The sequence below is a fragment of the Amblyomma mixtum genome, chromosome 1 (assembly GCF_055824585.1).
Source record: "Amblyomma mixtum isolate Tamu chromosome 1, ASM5582458v1, whole genome shotgun sequence".
NCBI lineage: Eukaryota > Metazoa > Arthropoda > Arachnida > Ixodida > Ixodidae > Amblyomma > Amblyomma mixtum.
Window position 1 is genome coordinate 205545148 of NC_143012.1, and position 17948 is coordinate 205563095.

At 47.1% G+C, this 17948-nt stretch overlaps 1 protein-coding gene across 1 annotated transcript; it reads left to right on the forward strand.

Annotated features, from left to right (window-relative positions):
- The first annotated feature begins 460 nt into the window (after positions 1-460).
- Positions 461-16904, forward strand: LOC149370623 (fatty-acid amide hydrolase 2-A-like). Its single transcript, XM_089562442.1, has 7 exons — positions 461-993; positions 2838-3057; positions 3730-3939; positions 6988-7107; positions 9092-9246; positions 9688-9783; positions 13718-16904. The coding sequence occupies exons 1-7, from the start codon at positions 805-807 to the stop codon at positions 14303-14305; spliced, it is 1578 nt and encodes a 525-aa protein (XP_089418568.1). The 5' UTR covers positions 461-804; the 3' UTR covers positions 14306-16904.
- Positions 16905-17948: the final 1044 nt, after the last annotated feature.

Sequence of the window (17948 nt, forward strand, 5' to 3'; positions counted from 1 at the left end):
CCAAGAGTACCCTGCCTTTCGCAAGTCGCAAAAAAGTGGGAGAGTCCCGATCACTCTACAGCGTTCTATTCTGTCGCCTAAACGCCCGCGGAAAGCAGCTCGGATAAATTTCTCTTATCTACGCTCTTGAGAGACGGCGTGTTGTTTTGACGACGCCGCTGCTGGTGCAGAATCCTGCAGGCGTCCACGTACTGGATTGGTACAGGTAGACCGCATTTAGAAATAGAAACCCCTCGGAGGTCTGAAGCAGCTGTGCGCTGCTCCTTCGTTCTCTCGCTGTGAAGACATGACGTCATTGCGATCAGCGCCCTTAGTGGAGAGAAAAGCAAGTAGTGTCTTTGAAGCATAGCCTCCGAGATAATCTTTAACGTGTTGGTAATCTCAGAGGACATGCTTGGAGCAAGATCGGACTGAATGTAGCGGCGCGTACTCTGGCGCGCCTGTCACGAGACCGGCCGTGCTGGGCGCGACTGGCGCGGCGGAGAGCGGAGAGTTCATTGCATCCGCCACGCGCTCGTTTATTTCCCCTCAGGCTTGTGTTGACTGCGTTCGAGCGCGCCGACTTGCAACGTTGTTTTCTACTCCGGCTCAAAGGAAATGTGGAAGGCGTGGCGGCAGTCCTGCACGCACAGCGAGCGCAGCGTATACCGCGAAGTGTAAAGGCGTGTGTTGTTCACGCAAGCTTGGCGTAGCACATCGTGTGATCGCTTCATCTATTCTTTTTTTTCGCCACCAATCCTCCCCGAGGAGTCGTCTCCGTTTCCTGCACGCAGGCATCGTCGGCTCCGTAGTGCTGCTTGCATCATGGCTGTCCTGTCGGAAAGCTGCCGAACTGTGTTTGTGGAGCTCGCCGTGTATGTGTGGTGCTACGCGACCAGATTACTCTTTCACCTGTGGTTTTTCTGGAGGAAGCCTCGGCGACTGCCAACTGCGAGTGATCCCCTTCTTCTGCGTTCTGCCACATCTCTTGCTGCTGACATCAGGACTGGGAAGGTGAATAGATCTATTTGAACTATTATCGGGCACTATCTGTTGAAAAAACGGCTTTCTTTAAAAATAAGGTGAGTACTGGACGATGATAGCGAATATCCGGTGCATCACATCGTGTCTAAACGAGCATAAATTCGTCCAAAATTATACGTTGGTGTGCCCACTAGCAAATAAAAGTAAAATACTACAACTTTTAGTTTGCAAGCCACGGATTATCAAGTGATGCGGAATATACATATATTTTGTTCTCGAAATTGCCCATTTGAAGTTTGAAGTTTGAAGTTTGTTTTATTTACATCATAGATGTGGGTAGGTCCGGGTAAAATGTGATCGCAGATCACTTGAGGGACCCCCGACCCCCCTTTACATGGCATACAGCAACAAACATCCGAAGATCGGTCAAACGCAAAACTTTTTACACAGACACAGTTATACCTACAAAATATTTCATACATCATAAAAAAAGAATATACTTAACAACGTTTTGTTGCTTATTTAAAGGCAATTTTAATTTCGCGCAAGCTGCTTTTGGAAATATCGATATTCATGGACTGGAATTGGTTTAATAAGTATGGCATATTGTATCGTAGCATCTGATTGCCGTAGTTGGTGCGACAAAAAGGAATAGACCATTTTTCTGTATTGCGTAGGGTATAAGCCGGTACAGTTTGAGTGAGGCAGGTCAAGTCTAGAAACGCTCGATTATTATATTGCAGAGATTTCTTGTATCTGGTTGCTAAGTAATATCGGTACAAGCTATGGACTGGTATAATTTCAGTATGCCCAGTCCAGCAAGCTTTCGTCGTAATGTTTTGTTTCTTTTTCCTTCGTGCTAAAATTTTCACTGTATGGAGCTGAATCTCACGCGCGCTGACTGCCCAGTTGAGTAATTATTGTATTTACGATTTAGGCTCCGAGGGAAAAGTACGTTTTAGGTGTAGATTCATTTATATTTTGTATGAACTTGTAGAACGGCTTTCTAGGCAGTGCTTGAGTTTGCTCCCTGATATACTTTACCTTTGCAGCGATAATGTGTGAAGGACCATTCCAGACTGATTACGAACCATCTTGTATTTATTTATTTATTTAAGCACACTGTAAGCCTAATTAGTCTCTTACAGCACTGGGCAAAATAATGGGACGGTTATACAAAACATTAGCATATCCAGTATAACATACACAAGATACAAAATATGCAAAAAAAGATGAAAAAGCTACCGAAACTTTGCGCACGTGTTGCTTAACTTTAACTCTTTGGTGCTAATATGCCAGCATTCGAAAACTGTACGTCGCGTGCTTGTAAGGGAGCAGTGCACACAAGCAGTCCCTTTACATTACTGCAAACGAAAAATGACATCTCACTCAGCTTGAAAGGACTCTTGGCAGGTAGGCTTATCAGCGCAAAGCAAAGAAGAAATTCGTCATGATGCAACCAACATTCAAGCTAGTTTCTCAGTTATTAAAATATCGCAGCATTCGACGATACGTCGTTGTGCATACCATTTCAGGCAGTGAATGTCCAGACATTTCGTTTTAATTCGTGACATGCGGTTGGAAATGGACATCTAGAAAGTAGTAGTACAAAAGTATAAACTTGGGCGTGTTGGTGCAGTTGGAACGTGGACAGTGCGTTCATCTTTCATAAAGAAACAAGAAATCTTGAGCCCGGGATTCACGTGAAGCAATCCTACGACTCGTGAACGTCACCGATATGGGAGGTCAGAAGTGAATTTAAAAGAAGGTTCCATTACATTCCGTGTTCCACATTGTCTGCTGGTCCAAACAAAGAATAAAGAGAAGGAAACGCGTTGAAAACCAATCCATGCATTGTCCTTTCGTCCTTGCAGATTACCAGCGTCGACGTGGTCTCGGCGTACATCAGACGCATCCGTGAAGTGCAACCGATCATCAACGCCGTAGTCGAGGCGAGGTTCGAAGAAGCGCTCCGAGATGCCGAAGTGGCCGATCGGCTCGTGGCCTCTGGCAGCATGAGCGTACATCAACTGAAGCAGGAGAAGCCATTACTTGGACTGCCGTTTACAAACAAGAACAGCATTGCCGTGAAAGGTGCTGTATCATTGTGCTCTCTCATGAGAATTCAACGATTATGCATCTCTCTGTCCGCCATGTGTCTGATTGTCAAGCCCCAAAGAGCATTTATTGCACACGTTATAAACTTCTAATTTTATTAATAAGACGTTTAGTTAATTACTGTGTAATATAGTTCTCCAAGCTTTTACCGGCACAAGCATATTCAGTTTTTTCAGTTTATTGGCCTTATACGCAACGTACGGTATGAGAGGTTCAACTAAAGCAATCACGCGATACGGCGTCTTTAATGATTTTTTGTGTATTTTAACATACGTGGCACCATATTCATTAACCGACGGTAACTGGTGGCGTGAAAACAATGACGCCGTCCAATCTGTACTTGTCTATATGAACCAAATTTTTACATCTCGGTGTGTTTATTGTTCGCTAACCTCTACAACATCTGAATTCGCACCAATTGCACTGAAACTTTCCTGGCCTTATGCAAGGTGACATTCCTCTCACGCCTGGTGTTCCACAGGCTACACAACTAAGATGCGCAGCTCGCAGCTGTTAAAACTGCACAGGACTTTAACCTGAAGAACAACTTGGCATTTAGTGACACGATAAATCTACACTCACGTTCAGTAGGCAACAACTACCTTCAAAATCAGCGGCTTCTCTCCTTCGACCCTCTGTTCCGTGCAGGGCTGCGCCAGGACGCCGGCTCCCTGGTGTGGAAAGGGCACCGCGCCGCAGAGGATGCCCCCAGCGTGGCGCTACTGCGCGCGGCGGGCGCCATCCCGCTGGCGCTGACCAACGTTCCCGAGCTGTGCATGTGGGACGACGCGACGAACCTGCTCGATGGGTGCACACTCAACCCGTACGACACGCGCCGGAGTCCCGGTGGAAGCAGCGGTGAGGGCATCTGTTGGAAAGAAACGACACCGGACTGTATTTTTGTTTTGTGCGTGTGTGTGACGTGACAAAAGATCTATGCTACTGGCAGATAATTAAAAAAGAGAGGAAGGGGGCATACCAGCACATTTCTTTTGTACTTCCAGCTACTCTATTGCGAATCGATGTACAGGGTGAATCACACTTAAAGGGAATACGGCTCCGCGTGGCTGCGCACACGTGGAGCACTATTACGACCAAGCTGGTGGCAAACCCGTGCAAAGGAACAGATTACCCGAAGCGCCACGTCGAGGTCCCTCTTCTCGTGCGCCACTCTGCACTGATTCATTAACGAGTTAGAGGTAATGGCACTCCGTAGGTCCGTGGCCACGCGGAGCCGTGTTTCCTCTAAGTGTGATTGACCCTGTACATGGAGCATCTATGCAGTTTTTACTATTTTTATTTATGCATACTGGAGCCTTGATTAGGCTGCGGATCGGTCTGTGCTGGGGCCACCTTTTAGTTGTATTGTCTATTCCGGACGTTCTGGAACATTCAAAGGATCCAAGCAACCGGTTTAGCAGAGGGCAAGAAAAGCCGAGCCGCAAAAGAGATCAATACTGAATCGGTCATCAGCCTCCGAAAAATTTTCGATCTAGCTTATCTAAAACCAAAGATATCGGCAATTAAAAATGGCCATCTGCATTTTCCCTCTAAACTCATAAACTGCAGTGAATCCCACGAAGAAATAATGACAAGCCGAGACCCCGCTCCGCCCACAACAGTGTCACACCGTCAACCCGGCTCGGCTATTTACTTTCTTTGCCGGTTGCACCTTCGCGTGGCAGGACAATATAAGGGAGAGTGGAAGGAAGGTGCTCACTGCCGTCTTCAGCCGGCCGTGGGCCTGCCTCATTCGCGTGCTTCGCCTGCGAACATCGTTGCAGTTTTTGGCTAGCCAATGACAACCCCTTGCCACGGACGTCACACGTGCCTTAAGAATTTTAAAGGGAGACTGCACGAGAGACCGGCCCCGGAATTCCTATTCCGTTGCCTCAAGGCACGGAATAGGAATTCATATTATTTGTAAATTATCGGCTTGCTTTTGAGGGCTTCTACTCGGGATACTCCCTCAATATCCTTTGCTCTAGGTAATAGACGTATTTTATAGCAACTTTTGAAAACGGTTACATGAACCATTTAACGCAGCTACGTATATTGTGAGGTGACACGGGCGGTACACCTGTTATCCACAGGTGGCCTAACACTAAGGTAACCTTTGAGTTTTCGCCCAGTATGAACCATGAAGTTCGCTGCATGGGTCTGTGAAGATTCTCGCTGACGGTTTTAAACACGGCCTTTGGTTTTGCAGGTCTACAGTGATGCATCGGATGTTTGATTTCCACTGCACAGCACGTTTCTCTCTGAAGCTGAAATCATGCCTTCAGGCAAATCAGAAAATAATGCTGCCATAGCTTATAAAGCGTCCGTAGTGGTGGCACCGGCAACGCCAGCTTTGCAGAAAACCAGACTTGAAAACTTTGTGTAATGCATGGTATGATATGATATACATAATGATATAGGATACGATATATTATATGGGGTTTGGTATGGTATGGTATGGTATGGTATGGTATGGTATGGTATGGTATGGTATGGTATGGTATGGTATGGTATGGTATGGTATGGTATGGTATGGTATGGTATGGTATGGTATGGCATGGTATGGTATGGTATGGTATGGTATGGTATGTGTCCCAAACCTACACATAGGGTCATCGTAAACGCGGTAGTGGAGGGTTCCGTATTAATTTAGACTACCTCCAGTGATGACCCTGCACTGACATGGCACAGCTGTCAGCTAGCACAGTTGTTTTCCGCTTCCAATAAAGCATATTATTATGCAGTATCGGGCCCTCCAGCCACCACAGAGGCTCGAGAGACAAATTTTAAACTAGCAAAGGTGTAGTTGACCACCAAAAAGTAAAAATGAGTCAGAAAAGACGACTGGATCAGTTAATGGAATCGCGAAAGAAGTGTAGCCAGATGCAACAAAATCGACATTATGATTTCTAAGAAGCGTTGCAGCTCATACTCACTAGCTAGGTGACAAACTCCTGTGGTCTCAATACCAACGTATAGCTGTTTTGTATTTTCTGCACTGCACCTGACCACAGTCTGGCACTTATGTGCGTTGTACAAGGACTACTACTCCTCTTCATTTCCACGGTGCTCAACAGAATTACAGAGTAGGCATTTTTTAGAGAGGTAAATACTACAGCAGGATTCCTGTAGACTGCACCCGAAATGAGCCTATACAGCCAGAAAGGGCTTGTTCGCGTCTATTTCCTCTCCTAATGATTAAATGCTAAGCTTTCGATTAGAATTGGAGTGGAGGGACTGACCAGGTGCGTTGAACTATATAGCCGATTGTCCATTTATCAGAGGAAGATAAAACTGGGGCTTAACTGGCTGTAATTCCAGTGCAGCGCACGCATTATCGCTTGTCTCTGGAAGGTTGTTTTTGGTAACATAGAGCGGGAGTCCACAAGACGGGAGTACAATGGCAACGAACTAACGAGTGAACAAGAGGGACTTCAGTGCTTCACAACCGACTGACAGACTGACACAAGCATGAAACCTCGGGAACGGAGTCTTCAGCGTTGACGACGTCAACGACGGTATCCAGTCGGCGTTAGCACGCAGTAGCCACTCTGATGGAAAAACTGGTGTTTGAGGAAAGCTAATGGCGCAGTATCTGTCTCGCATATCTCGGTGGAGACCTGAACCGCGCCGTAAAGGAAGGGATAAAGAAGGGAGTGAGAGAAGAAAGGAAGGAAGAGATGCCGTAGTGGAGAGCTCCGGAATAATTTCGACCACCTGGGCATCTTTAACGTGCACTGACATCGCACAGCACACGGACGCCGATAAATCGTTGCATTTGCAAATTTCGCCTGATGACTGTTTCTTCTCAGCCAGCTTGGCGTAAAGTTATGCTGTCGCGCGTTTCACTGCCCTACCTATCACTGATAATGCTCATGATGCCCTTTCCACTGTCACAAACCGCAGGCGGGGAAGCAAGCCTCCTGGCAGCGGCTGGCTCCCTCTTGGGCCTGGGCACGGACCTCGGCGGAAGCGTTCGAGTACCTGCCATGTACTGTGGAGTTTTCGGCCACAAACCGACATCAGGTGACAGTCACCAATTGTTCCTCTCCGCAGTTTTTTAAAGCACTGACTGAATTGGCCCTTTTCTCCCGGTTTCCTGTCGTTGTCGTCCCGTCGGCACGCCCTTTACTCCCAGCATAGGAATGTATCAGCTTTAGGAATACCCGAAGAGACGAAAAAAAGATTTCCCGAGCCCGCAGTAGGTCCTTTAACATCACTATCGGTCCTAGCATTGTAGCTCTAGTTTCGCTAAACCTCCGTCATCGTTTTCACCACTATATAGGTGCCTCAGATAAATGTAACGAAGCTTTTAAAAAACACAGAATCTCCCAGCCCTGTGAGACCAACTGAGATCCGTTGAGTCGCCTTGCCTGGTCTACTCTATCTTTTTGGTTCTCCAAACTTTATTAATTAGTGCAGATTATTGAACCAACTTTTTAAGTAGCTTCCGGAACAAAGTGTCAGTACAGAAGTTGTAGATCGTCTTGAAAATGAGCTGACTGAAAGGTTTTCACCAAGCTACTATTCACGTAAAGTACTCTTTCTACCGGTCTACCATAACTCGCGCAATAAAAAAAGGCTTCCGTGTGGCAACGGTGCCACTTTTTCGAACCGAGACACGTCCCAGAGAAACGAAACCGCTTTTTTTTCTGGAGTGCTGTCCCTGATGAGGCTTCTCAGTCGCACAGGGGCAGAGGTGTGAGCCAATAATTGGTGACTTGATAGCTTTTTTTAAAGCCAATAAATAAAGTTACGTAAATCGCACCTTGATTCAAACAGCGCTGCTAGCTTTTTTTTAAATACGATGCACAATTTATTTCTCTGGTAGAGCATACGCCTCGCATTTGGGAGTTTCTGCGTTCGATCCCCAGTGGCGCCGGGTACCCGCCAGTTTTCTAACGGGTACAAGATTTTCCAGTGCCTGGCTCTCGGCTTTTCTGGGGTGAACTGCTTGGCAAAAGGGTCTTGGACCAAACCGATGCGTTGACGGACCAGTGATTCGCTTCGCCGTCAAGCAACCCTAAATCCACCCACTTGTGCCCCCCCCCCCCCTTTTTTTGTACTGTACCTTTCTTCCTCACACCAATAAGTAAAAAGTTAGGCAGTTAGTCTTCACTAGTTACTAACTTTCAAGAACGAAAAAACACCGAACACTCGGCCACGCGGCTCTTAACAACACTCAGTTGATTTTATTTAGCTAGGACAATTGGTCTTTTTAAAACCTTGGTTACATTTACCTCAGACATCACATATACCTACAGAGTTGCCGATTGGGGGTACGATCATTAGGGTGCACTCAGGTATTCACCCTCCGGTGAAGGCTGTCATAGGCCATCAAGGTAGGGGTGTGTACCCCTACCCTGATGCAGGACTGTATTTGCCCTCTGCCGCGAATCTTCTCAGTCATTCATAGATTGCTGCGGCCGTTTCTGTTTGCATGGCCGAGTACAGGGGGATGCAAAGAATGCACCAGCCTAACAAGACACCGAGAAGAAAGACTTCCCCGAGGTGGCATATTCTCTGCGCGACTAGATCCTATGATACGGATGACAAGGCAAACTCGAGGAGTCAGAACAAGGGACAAACAATTCGTCACTTTGCCCGTCAACGGGCTGTGTGCAAATACCCTCTAGTGCATGACTATAGATTTCTCATACCATGAAATATACATTCTAACCCTCCCATAACCTACACAAAGTTCGTGGTAGCGTCTTGCGGGGCTTCATTATTGTGTTAATCATTTAGCGAACAAGCTAGCTCTGATCAGTCGTCATACCCTGAAGGTATTGTTTTTTTACTCATTCCTAGAGCCTTCTTATGTCATTGTTGCCGTTTACTTTGTCATACGCGGAAGACTTTGATAACCTGAAAGGGACAAGTCCTTGTTCGACAGCCTCTCAGGTACCACAACCTTTCATGCACAAAAATCTGACAGTACTAGCTCGTGAACTAAAAGCCAACGTAACCATTATTACCTATCGAAGAGCCTTCCTGACTCCGCTTGCAGGTGTGGTCCCAAATGGGGGGCTGCTGCCGGACCTCGGAGAAGGCATGGGCGAGTACAACTGCGTTGGTCCCCTGACCAGGTTTTCGGAGGACTTGCCTCTCATGCTCAGCGTTCTAGCAGGACGTTCATCCGATGGCCTCAGATTGTGTGAGCCGGTGCGTATCCATCTTAGCCCCATTTCATTGTGGCAGTTTGCATGATTGGCAGCAAAACAAGATTAGTCCATGTTCGCTTTAACGAGCCTTAGCTCTTGTATATACCAAATTCTGCTTCCGCGAATGAATTTCATTCAGCTTGATCTTGACCTACGTAGGTATTCTTTGTGTGGCATAATCATGTAGGCGATTATTTTGAAAGTATTGCTCGTAACATTAATTCTGTGCCAGAGACAGAGGAAGCATTAAAACTAATATTCGATGCTATACTTCGTGTTTTTGTTACCTAGGCAGCAATACGTATACACCTGTGCATCTCTGCTCCGGTATACCAAATCCAGTTTCTTTCTTTTTTTAAAGAGAGCCTTATTGCAAGTGGCCTTCGTCCGAAAACCCTAAACAATGCTGCGTGATCAAAGTGCACGCGACTTTTATGTGCAGGTAAACCTGGAAAGCCTGAAGCTATACTTCATGGACACAGATGGAAGCCAGTATTTCAGCCGTGTGGCATCCGACGTCCGCGAAGCTGTGCGAAAGGTCAGTTTCCATGAAAATACTGTTATGTGGCATCCATGAATGCTGTTTACCAGAATTTCCTGTCTGGTTCAGCATTGCAGGGTTTGTGTGTAAAGTTCCCTCTCAGAAAGGGCGCAGCCAATTTTAAGCAGTTTCATGCGTTGCCGGCGCAGTGACGCCAAGCCTGCGCTGACGCCACACCCTTCTTGCACTGAAAAAGGGGTAGCAACAAGAGGAATTTGTGAGTTGTGGGCGCACTACAGTAAGCAAGCAAGCTTGTTGAATTGAAAAATTTGATACAATGACGTCTTCTGATGACGACAAAGAATATCGACAAAGGGAGAATGTTGATATGATGTAAAAGGGCTACTAGTGGCAAAGTTTTAGCTGGCGTTCATTTGAAATGATAAAAATGTCATACTGCTTTCTGGCGTAACTAACGCGCTACAGTATACGGATTTAACGAGACAAACGGGGTGCACAGCGCAAGCGCGCACCTTCATGTACAGCGGAACTTGTGCGGTGTGTCTTGGGATACTCTCCTCCAAACAAGACAGTATGCGCCACCTGGGAAACGCTGGGCTTTCTGACGAGCAACAGCTTAGCGTTACTAGTGTCTGACAAAGCAGAAAAGTTTGTGTTGATCAAAGACGGTGACTGCAAATACATTTCGCTAATCGCGATGAAAAAAAATGGCTGTGGCTTAGTTCAGCTAATTCTGGTTTTCAAGCGAAAGCTTTGGTATCACCTGGTTAAGCATTGGTTTAGCTGTGGTTAGGCCTCGCTTGACGTGTAGACATGCAGTCCTGTGCCTAGGCTGGCTGTTAGACATACAGATTAAGGCACGTTTAGGCGTCGTTTAGCATCATTTTATTGCTCCCTATTTGGCTTGATGGTTCCGAACACCGATCGGTGGTCGGTAAAGTAGTGCGCCGCCGTCTCAACACTGGCCGCAGAGTTGGTAGAGGCCTACGATTCCATCCGAAAACAAGATCTGTAGTAGTTACCCACTGGGTTGTCTGAACGTCCGGTTCAGGCATCAAGTCCATACCAAATGCCAACGCCAATGAACACAATGAACGCCGACTGCCTGTAGCTTCAGTGTCACGTGTCTGCCGCAACGTTGTCAATGCCAACGCATGCAGCGCACATTGTCACTACCGCCGCGTACGTAGCTTAAAGCGCAACTGTGGTGTCCACTGTCCCAGGGGGCCAGTTACGCGCCTTTCCTTTACTTTCGAAGCTTCCGCTCTTCGCCGGTTTCGGCTGACCGTTTAGCGTGTTTACGCTCCCTATCGATTGCTAAATCCCTCGCACGGTTGGCAATGTCGACCGTATGATCAGGACGTCGTCTCCGGCTGACTTGCTTCGTCCATAGCGAGACACTGGATAAGCAGCGCGCAGCGGCCGCGGCGACGGCGGAACACGCGACTGCAGCTCATGTGAGACATGCGGTACGTCAATTGGTTACTTACGCAGCTCCGCCACTCCTGTTCAAGGTCATTCGTGCAGACACAGCGAAATTGGCTTGGCTAGGCTAGTAAAGCTTTCGCTTTAAAAATTGCAGAAACCAACTTCAAGCAAATACACCCGGAGCGAGCGAGAAAGTAGGCAGCAGACTTTTTTGCAAGTGCGCGCTTGTCCTGTGCCCCCCGTTTGTCTCATTCAGTGGCTTGTGCTGCGCGTTAGCGTTGCCTCGTGTTAAATTGCACCACACTGTCATTGTTGTTGTTGTTGTTGCCTTGGTGGCATGGCACACACCCACGACGGGGGTTAGGCCATGGTTTAGTGAGGAGAGCCAAAAGAAGGTAAACTGGGTCCAAGCTAATGGTTTGACTTTGATTGCCAAGCTAATGATGTAACTTTGGGTAAAAAATCAGAGGAATTAAGGATAGAATCATTGATAAAAGAGAAAAAAATAGATACAAAATAAAAATTTATTGCAAAAATAAACGGGTGAAAAGGTTAGCCAATAGGATACAAGAAAAAATTGATGAGAGATTTGGCAATGCGGAAATTTTTGATACCATTAGCATTTGCCGGTAGCAAATAGGTAATTGTGGAGGTAATCGCAAACTTGATGCAGTGCGATACCTCTGGCGCTAGCTCCGAAGGAGAGAAGAAGCGGAACCGACAAAGTGAGTCCAATTCGAGTAATTGTAATTTCTAGATACGTCCTTCTCTGATTTGCAAACCTCCTGCAATAGAGTAGGAAATGCTCCGATGTTTCCACGTCTCCACAATGCGCGCAAAGGTTTCAGGGACTGAACCCGCATCTGCATAAGTAAAGATTTAAGCGAGGGATTCTGCACCGCATGAGAGTCATCGCTACCTCACACTGCCGGGATTTACATTCACGAACCTGCCATGGGTAGTTCAGATGTTGGTAGTTAGCGGTAGAGAGCAAGGGATCGTTGCACAGGGTGGTAATACACTGAAAGCGTTGAAAGCGAGACATTCCGAAAAGGATGAGGTTAGAGACGCTACAGGCGACGGGTGCATTGAGAGCTGATTTTAAGTCTGCTGCATCGTTTTGAACAATACCGCAGTGATCTGGGATCCAAACGAAGCGCACCTTTTTCACCCATCCAGAAATGAAAAACTTAAGTGAGCGGCTCAAGAGATCGTCCCGTTTGGACTCCAGTGCCAACAAAACAGAGAGACAATCTGAGAGGAATATCACCTGGGAGACATTGGGGGGGAATCTTTAAAGCAGCCAGCCCAAGAGCCATAAATTCCGCTAGAAATATGGGCGTGTAATCCGGGACTCGAACCGAGTAACTCCAAGAGAAAGCCTCTGAAAAAATGCCAACCGCTGCCTACTGGCCAGCCCCGGACGCATCTGTAGCAATCACAGTGTGGTAGGGGAAAGTGACAAGTTGTTCTGAAAGGATACTAATTAGTGCCCTGGAAAGCAGATGCTTCGTATTAGGTGGGAAAATATAATCAAACGCAATATCCATAGGGGATGTTTCAGAACTTACTCTATGCACAAAGCTGAGATCTACGCCAGTTATCGATAAAAGGTTTTGAGTAAAAACGACTTGACGGAGGCAGAAGCTTGGCCAACGATGACGCGCTGTGCATTGGAGAGCGTCGTCTTCATCAACTTCCATCTGCTCCATCCCGCGGCACTGCCTGCTCACTGTCGTCCTATACGTAGCACAAATCCGTGCTTTCGCTCCGATTCGGATGTACTAAACATACTCTGTAGTCTTTTCGCCTGGGGGCCGTCAACCTCGAGTTGAAAATAAATGAACTTAATTGAATATATGTGAGCAATTCGTAATGCAACAGGCGCCATGCGTTACCAAGCTTTGTTTCAGAACCAGTCTTTCACCTGCAGTTTCGCAGTGCCAGCGTTTCATTAAGAAAGCGTGAAAAATCAGTAACAACCATCTTTCGCAGTTTGCGCTGTATGCCGAAGAGTGCTGCAGGGTGTTGTTGTTCAAGAGCAACGCAGTAGGCGTGGCCAGAGAGCGCGGACAGCCCGGAGTGCAGCGTTCTGCAGGTGTGCATGTGCAGTAGAGGGACGGTCGGAGGACTGCGGCACAGGACTGGGGAGGAGTGACCTTCCGGGTCACCTCTACAAGCGATGTTCACCTTCGTGTTTCGTCTGGATAGTGCTATCATTGCCAGATACATTAATCGTGCTGCGTGAGATGTTAGCCAAGCGTTCCCATTGGTATCTGTGACCACAAGTTTGACTACCTCTTTCTTTCACATAATTTCTTGTAGTGGCTCTCTCTGATGTGGTTTATGCCTCTTTTCTTTATCCTTTATGCATGTTCTTGCCGCGCGTTGCAAAGGCATGTAAAGTGAAGCACATTTGGAAAACGACAATTAGTTGAGTAGAGCTGGCATTCTGTTGGTTGTCGATTGTTTTGCATGTTGGTCTCCGCCATGGACACTGAACGAATCGCCCATCCTGATTGTTGCACTCTACTGTGTTCAGGTCACGCGGCACATGAAGGAAGCGCACGGGCTCGAGCCTAAGCTGCTGGACCTGCCCGAGATGCGATATGGCTTGGTCACGTGGTTCAAGGCTTGCGTCGCCAAGGATCCCACGCCCATGTCCGAGCTCTTCAGGCCCGGTGGCTTCAACACATTCTTCGAACTGCTTCGGCTACTGGTGGGCGCAGGCCGTCACACCCTTGCCACCCTCGCCGCGTGCAAGGTGGCGCCACTGTTCAGTTTCTCTTCGAACGAGAAAGCGAAAGCGCTTCTTGACAGCGTGGAGCGCCTCCGCGACCGCTTTGAGAAGATGCTGGGGGAGAATGGAGTGCTCATAATGCCCGGTGCTACGAACACAGCTCCGTACCATAATCAGGACTTGCTTATGTACGATTCGCCGAGCATGACGGCGCTGTTTAATGTGTTTCAAGTTCCAGCAACAGCCTGTCCAGTAATGAAGGCTTCGAATGGGCTGCCCCTAGCCGTCCAGGTGGTGGCCAGGAGGGGCAATGACCATCTGTGTCTGGCTGTTGCCAGAGAAATCGAGAAGCGCTTCGGTGGATGGGTTGACCCGGGGCGGAATGTTTAATTCAGAAATTTCGGGAAAAAAGTCGCGCTTGTTAAACGGCGGCCAGGAAAGCTCTGCAGGTTAAGACTTAGCAAGTATGTTTTAAAAGTATACCTTGCGGGCAAGTCGGTGAGCAGCGATCGTACACAAGGCACAAACAGACAGAAATAGGTTTGCACAGACACCTAAGACTGCTTACGAGTGAGAAGGCGCAAGCCTGCTCGCTCACTTTGTCGGCGCAGTTGTTGCGCTGTGCGGCGCGTCGTAACCCGATGCCATGAATCCTGAAATTCTACCTCTGCATGGCTTTACGTAGCCGACACCCCGACTCCTTCTGATCTACGCGCTAACTTCGTGAAGGTAGTCGCCGCCCTATCGCGGCCTTCGCCCTTTCGCCCACCGACTGCCCCATCAGATTGCATTCGAATGCGCCGACCGTCTGCATCGGGTCATTCTCTACTTAGAATTCATACAACCCTCTGAATTCTCACACCACAGCTGGCGTATTGGTGCAGCAGCTAGGAGATGATACATGTTGCTCTTCCCGAGCGACTTCACACGATCAATCATGAATTTAACTGCCACCTGCCAGGTAGCATGAGGAAGCCGTATTTTATGGCTATCATCGAGTGTTGACACACACGCACACACATGCCGCTGCGGTGACTCATTGGTTATGGTGCTCGGCAGCTGACCCCGAAAAGAAGCTGGTTCAATCCAGTCCGCGGCGGTCGCATTTTGTTGGAGGCGAAATGCTGGAGTCCAGTGTACTGTGCGATTTCAGTGTACCTTAAATAACCCCAGGTGGTCAAAATACACGCACACAAACAGACGGGTTTTCGCTCAATGGGGCACGTGAGGCCTACGTCCTAAAAAAACTGAGAGAAGGAAGTTAACCCTGCAAGATGCGGACAGAAATAAAGATAGTGAAAAATGAAACAAAATAATACCATGTTGTGCAAATGTGTGGCGGATTGAAAGGCTCCCATCACAAGTATGGCGGCTACATGAGCAACGCGTTCTCACGAGTGGCCAGAATAAAAATTCGTCTAAGCAGCTGCCCTTCGTCTGTCGACTGGGGGTAAAATGCACGGCTGCGAATTTTTATTTTCTCGTCTGTCGATGTTCCTGCTACACCTACACCCCCCGTCCCTCCTGATTCCCCAACAGTGGCCGAGAGCCATCCCTCCATTGTAATAAAGGTTTTATTCATTCGTTCATTTCCGAGGTCAACGGAGGTGGCGTCGGCTGCGCGGTCACATGATCGCGGGTGTGGACAATCCCCAGACGAAGATGGCGAAGATAGCGCGCGGCACGTCTGCGTGTCCGCTTATTCCTCTCACCCCGTAGATTTGGATGTGCTTCCCCTTTGCCTTAGCTCCCTTTCTTCCCTTTGTCATATCTCACCTCCCTGTACTCTTCCCTCCTCTAGCGTAGCGCTACCTGCGCTGCTCCTTACCGGCCTTCGGCAACATGGGTGTGGAGCAATCATGCATTGCTTTGAAGTGTGCCAACCATCACTACCTCCGAACTGAGAACTTGGTGACGACAAAAAATCGCGCTAATCAATGGGCACATAGTTTAATGAAATAATGACATTTGTCGCGGTTTATTTTAATCAGCGGCGACACAAAGCAGATTGAAAGGAGCTGTGCAATAAACAAGCGGTGATCTGGACGATGCACCAATTACTAGGCGCGGTGTGGACGCACTCATTTTACTTGCGAAATCGGCCGCTGACGCCGACACTAGTTTCCCTCGGTTTGGTCATATATAGGTTATAAAAACTACTACTCGGTTACAGTGGTCTTTTTGTGATTTAAATTCGGTACCTTATCAATCAGCGAGCAGAAGATGAACGCGTCTGCAGGCCGTCGAGGGGTAAGGTCGAGTTAATGGGTAAACGGCATGAGTGTGTTTCATGTCTTGTTGCACGTTCTTGTTTTGTTACGCAGATTGATATATATTCTCCGAATACGCAATAAAGCCTGGTTGAATGTTAGCGCTTGGCTGTCTCGTCCTAAATGTTGTGGAAACCCTGAAAATGAGCGAGAATTTTTAACGTTAACGTCAATACCATTTTCGAATGATCGCTGACTCTAGCAAAACGGGCCCAAACTAAATCGGGAGCAGCCACTGATGTTCTGGGCAGTTCCTTAGATCTTCACTTTCCTAATAAAATTGATGATGAGGCCGCATCTCCAGAGTCCTTGGTACCTAGATCACCGACAAATTAAATCAACCGCAAACTCAGCTTAATCATGAGATTTGCTCTTCCCGAGTGGCTACGGGGATTGGAACCTTTGACAACCAATAGTTCATTACTGCTGACTACTTCCGCCATGTCAGAGTGCATGCCAGGCTGATAAAGGCATTCTCAACTTCAGCACTGGTGTTTCCGCAAGTGGTTAAAAATCGCTGGTATGCTGAAAAAAAGCAGTTAAAAACTCAAACTGCCGTTTTCTAGATTCTAGGCAACTGACGCAGAATATAAACAGGAAGAAGTTTTTGCAGTTGGCATTGGTGACCATAGGAGGTTATGGTTAGTTGGCGCGGTAGTCAGAGTTAATTTTCAAGAGTATCCGATCGAAAGGCGAAAAATCAAAAGATAACTGGTTTTTCTGAAGTCTCGCTGTTTTTTTTTTTTCACACAAACTCGCAATTTATAGCCCGTTAATTTCGATGCAATAAAAGCCCTAAATGAATTCTGAGTGCGGATGCATTTCTCGGCACACAATCTATCCACATCGCAAAAAAAAGTCTTCAGTACACACAAAACTTACGTACATAAGCACACTGATATAAACATCGCTGGCACGCAGAAAAAAGGCAATTAAGAAAAACACAAACTGCAGTTTTCTAGATTCTGGACAAATGGCGCAGGATATAAACAGCAAGAAGTTTTTGCAATTGACATTGGTGTAGATATGAGGTTATGGTTAGTTGGCGTGGTCGTCGGAGTTAATTTTTAGAGCATCGTGTTAAAAAAAAACGCGAAAAATCAAAAGACAACTCGTTTTTCTGAAGTCTCTCAGCTTTTTACAACAACAGCACGGAATTCATGGCCCCTCAATTTCGATGCAATAAAAGCCCTACATGAAGAATTCTGAGTACGGATGCACTCCTCGGCACACAATCCATCCACATCGGAAAAAATGTCCGCAACACAAAAGAAAACTTGAAGTACATAAACATACTCGTAAATATGAACGTTATATAACTAGCAGAATACCAGTATTGCATGAAATACTGTTAAAGCGACGAATCTGCGGTCAGGTACGTCCAATTTGCCGGGAGAAAAAAATGCCGGGAGTAGCCGGGAGAAAAAGAAATAAGAAGAATAAAAAAGCACAAAAACAATGTCTTTCGTTGCATCCGGAGACGGGAACGTGGTTTCAGTGTCCACGACATGTATTCTGCAAACACTTAAGACGCCCGTCACAGGTGGCAATGCGCGCAAGAATTGTTCCTGGAAGTATGCACAGCACACACTACATTGTCTCATCAGAAGGTCGAAAACGTGCTCCCCTCAAACAAATTGCACAACGATGGAGCTCAGTGCCTCATAAGCCTATTCTGGGCCTCATACAGATGAAGTGGGATTGGGCGTTTCTATTTTTTATAAATCTCAGTTGCTATATCTCAAAGTATAGGCAGGCATTAT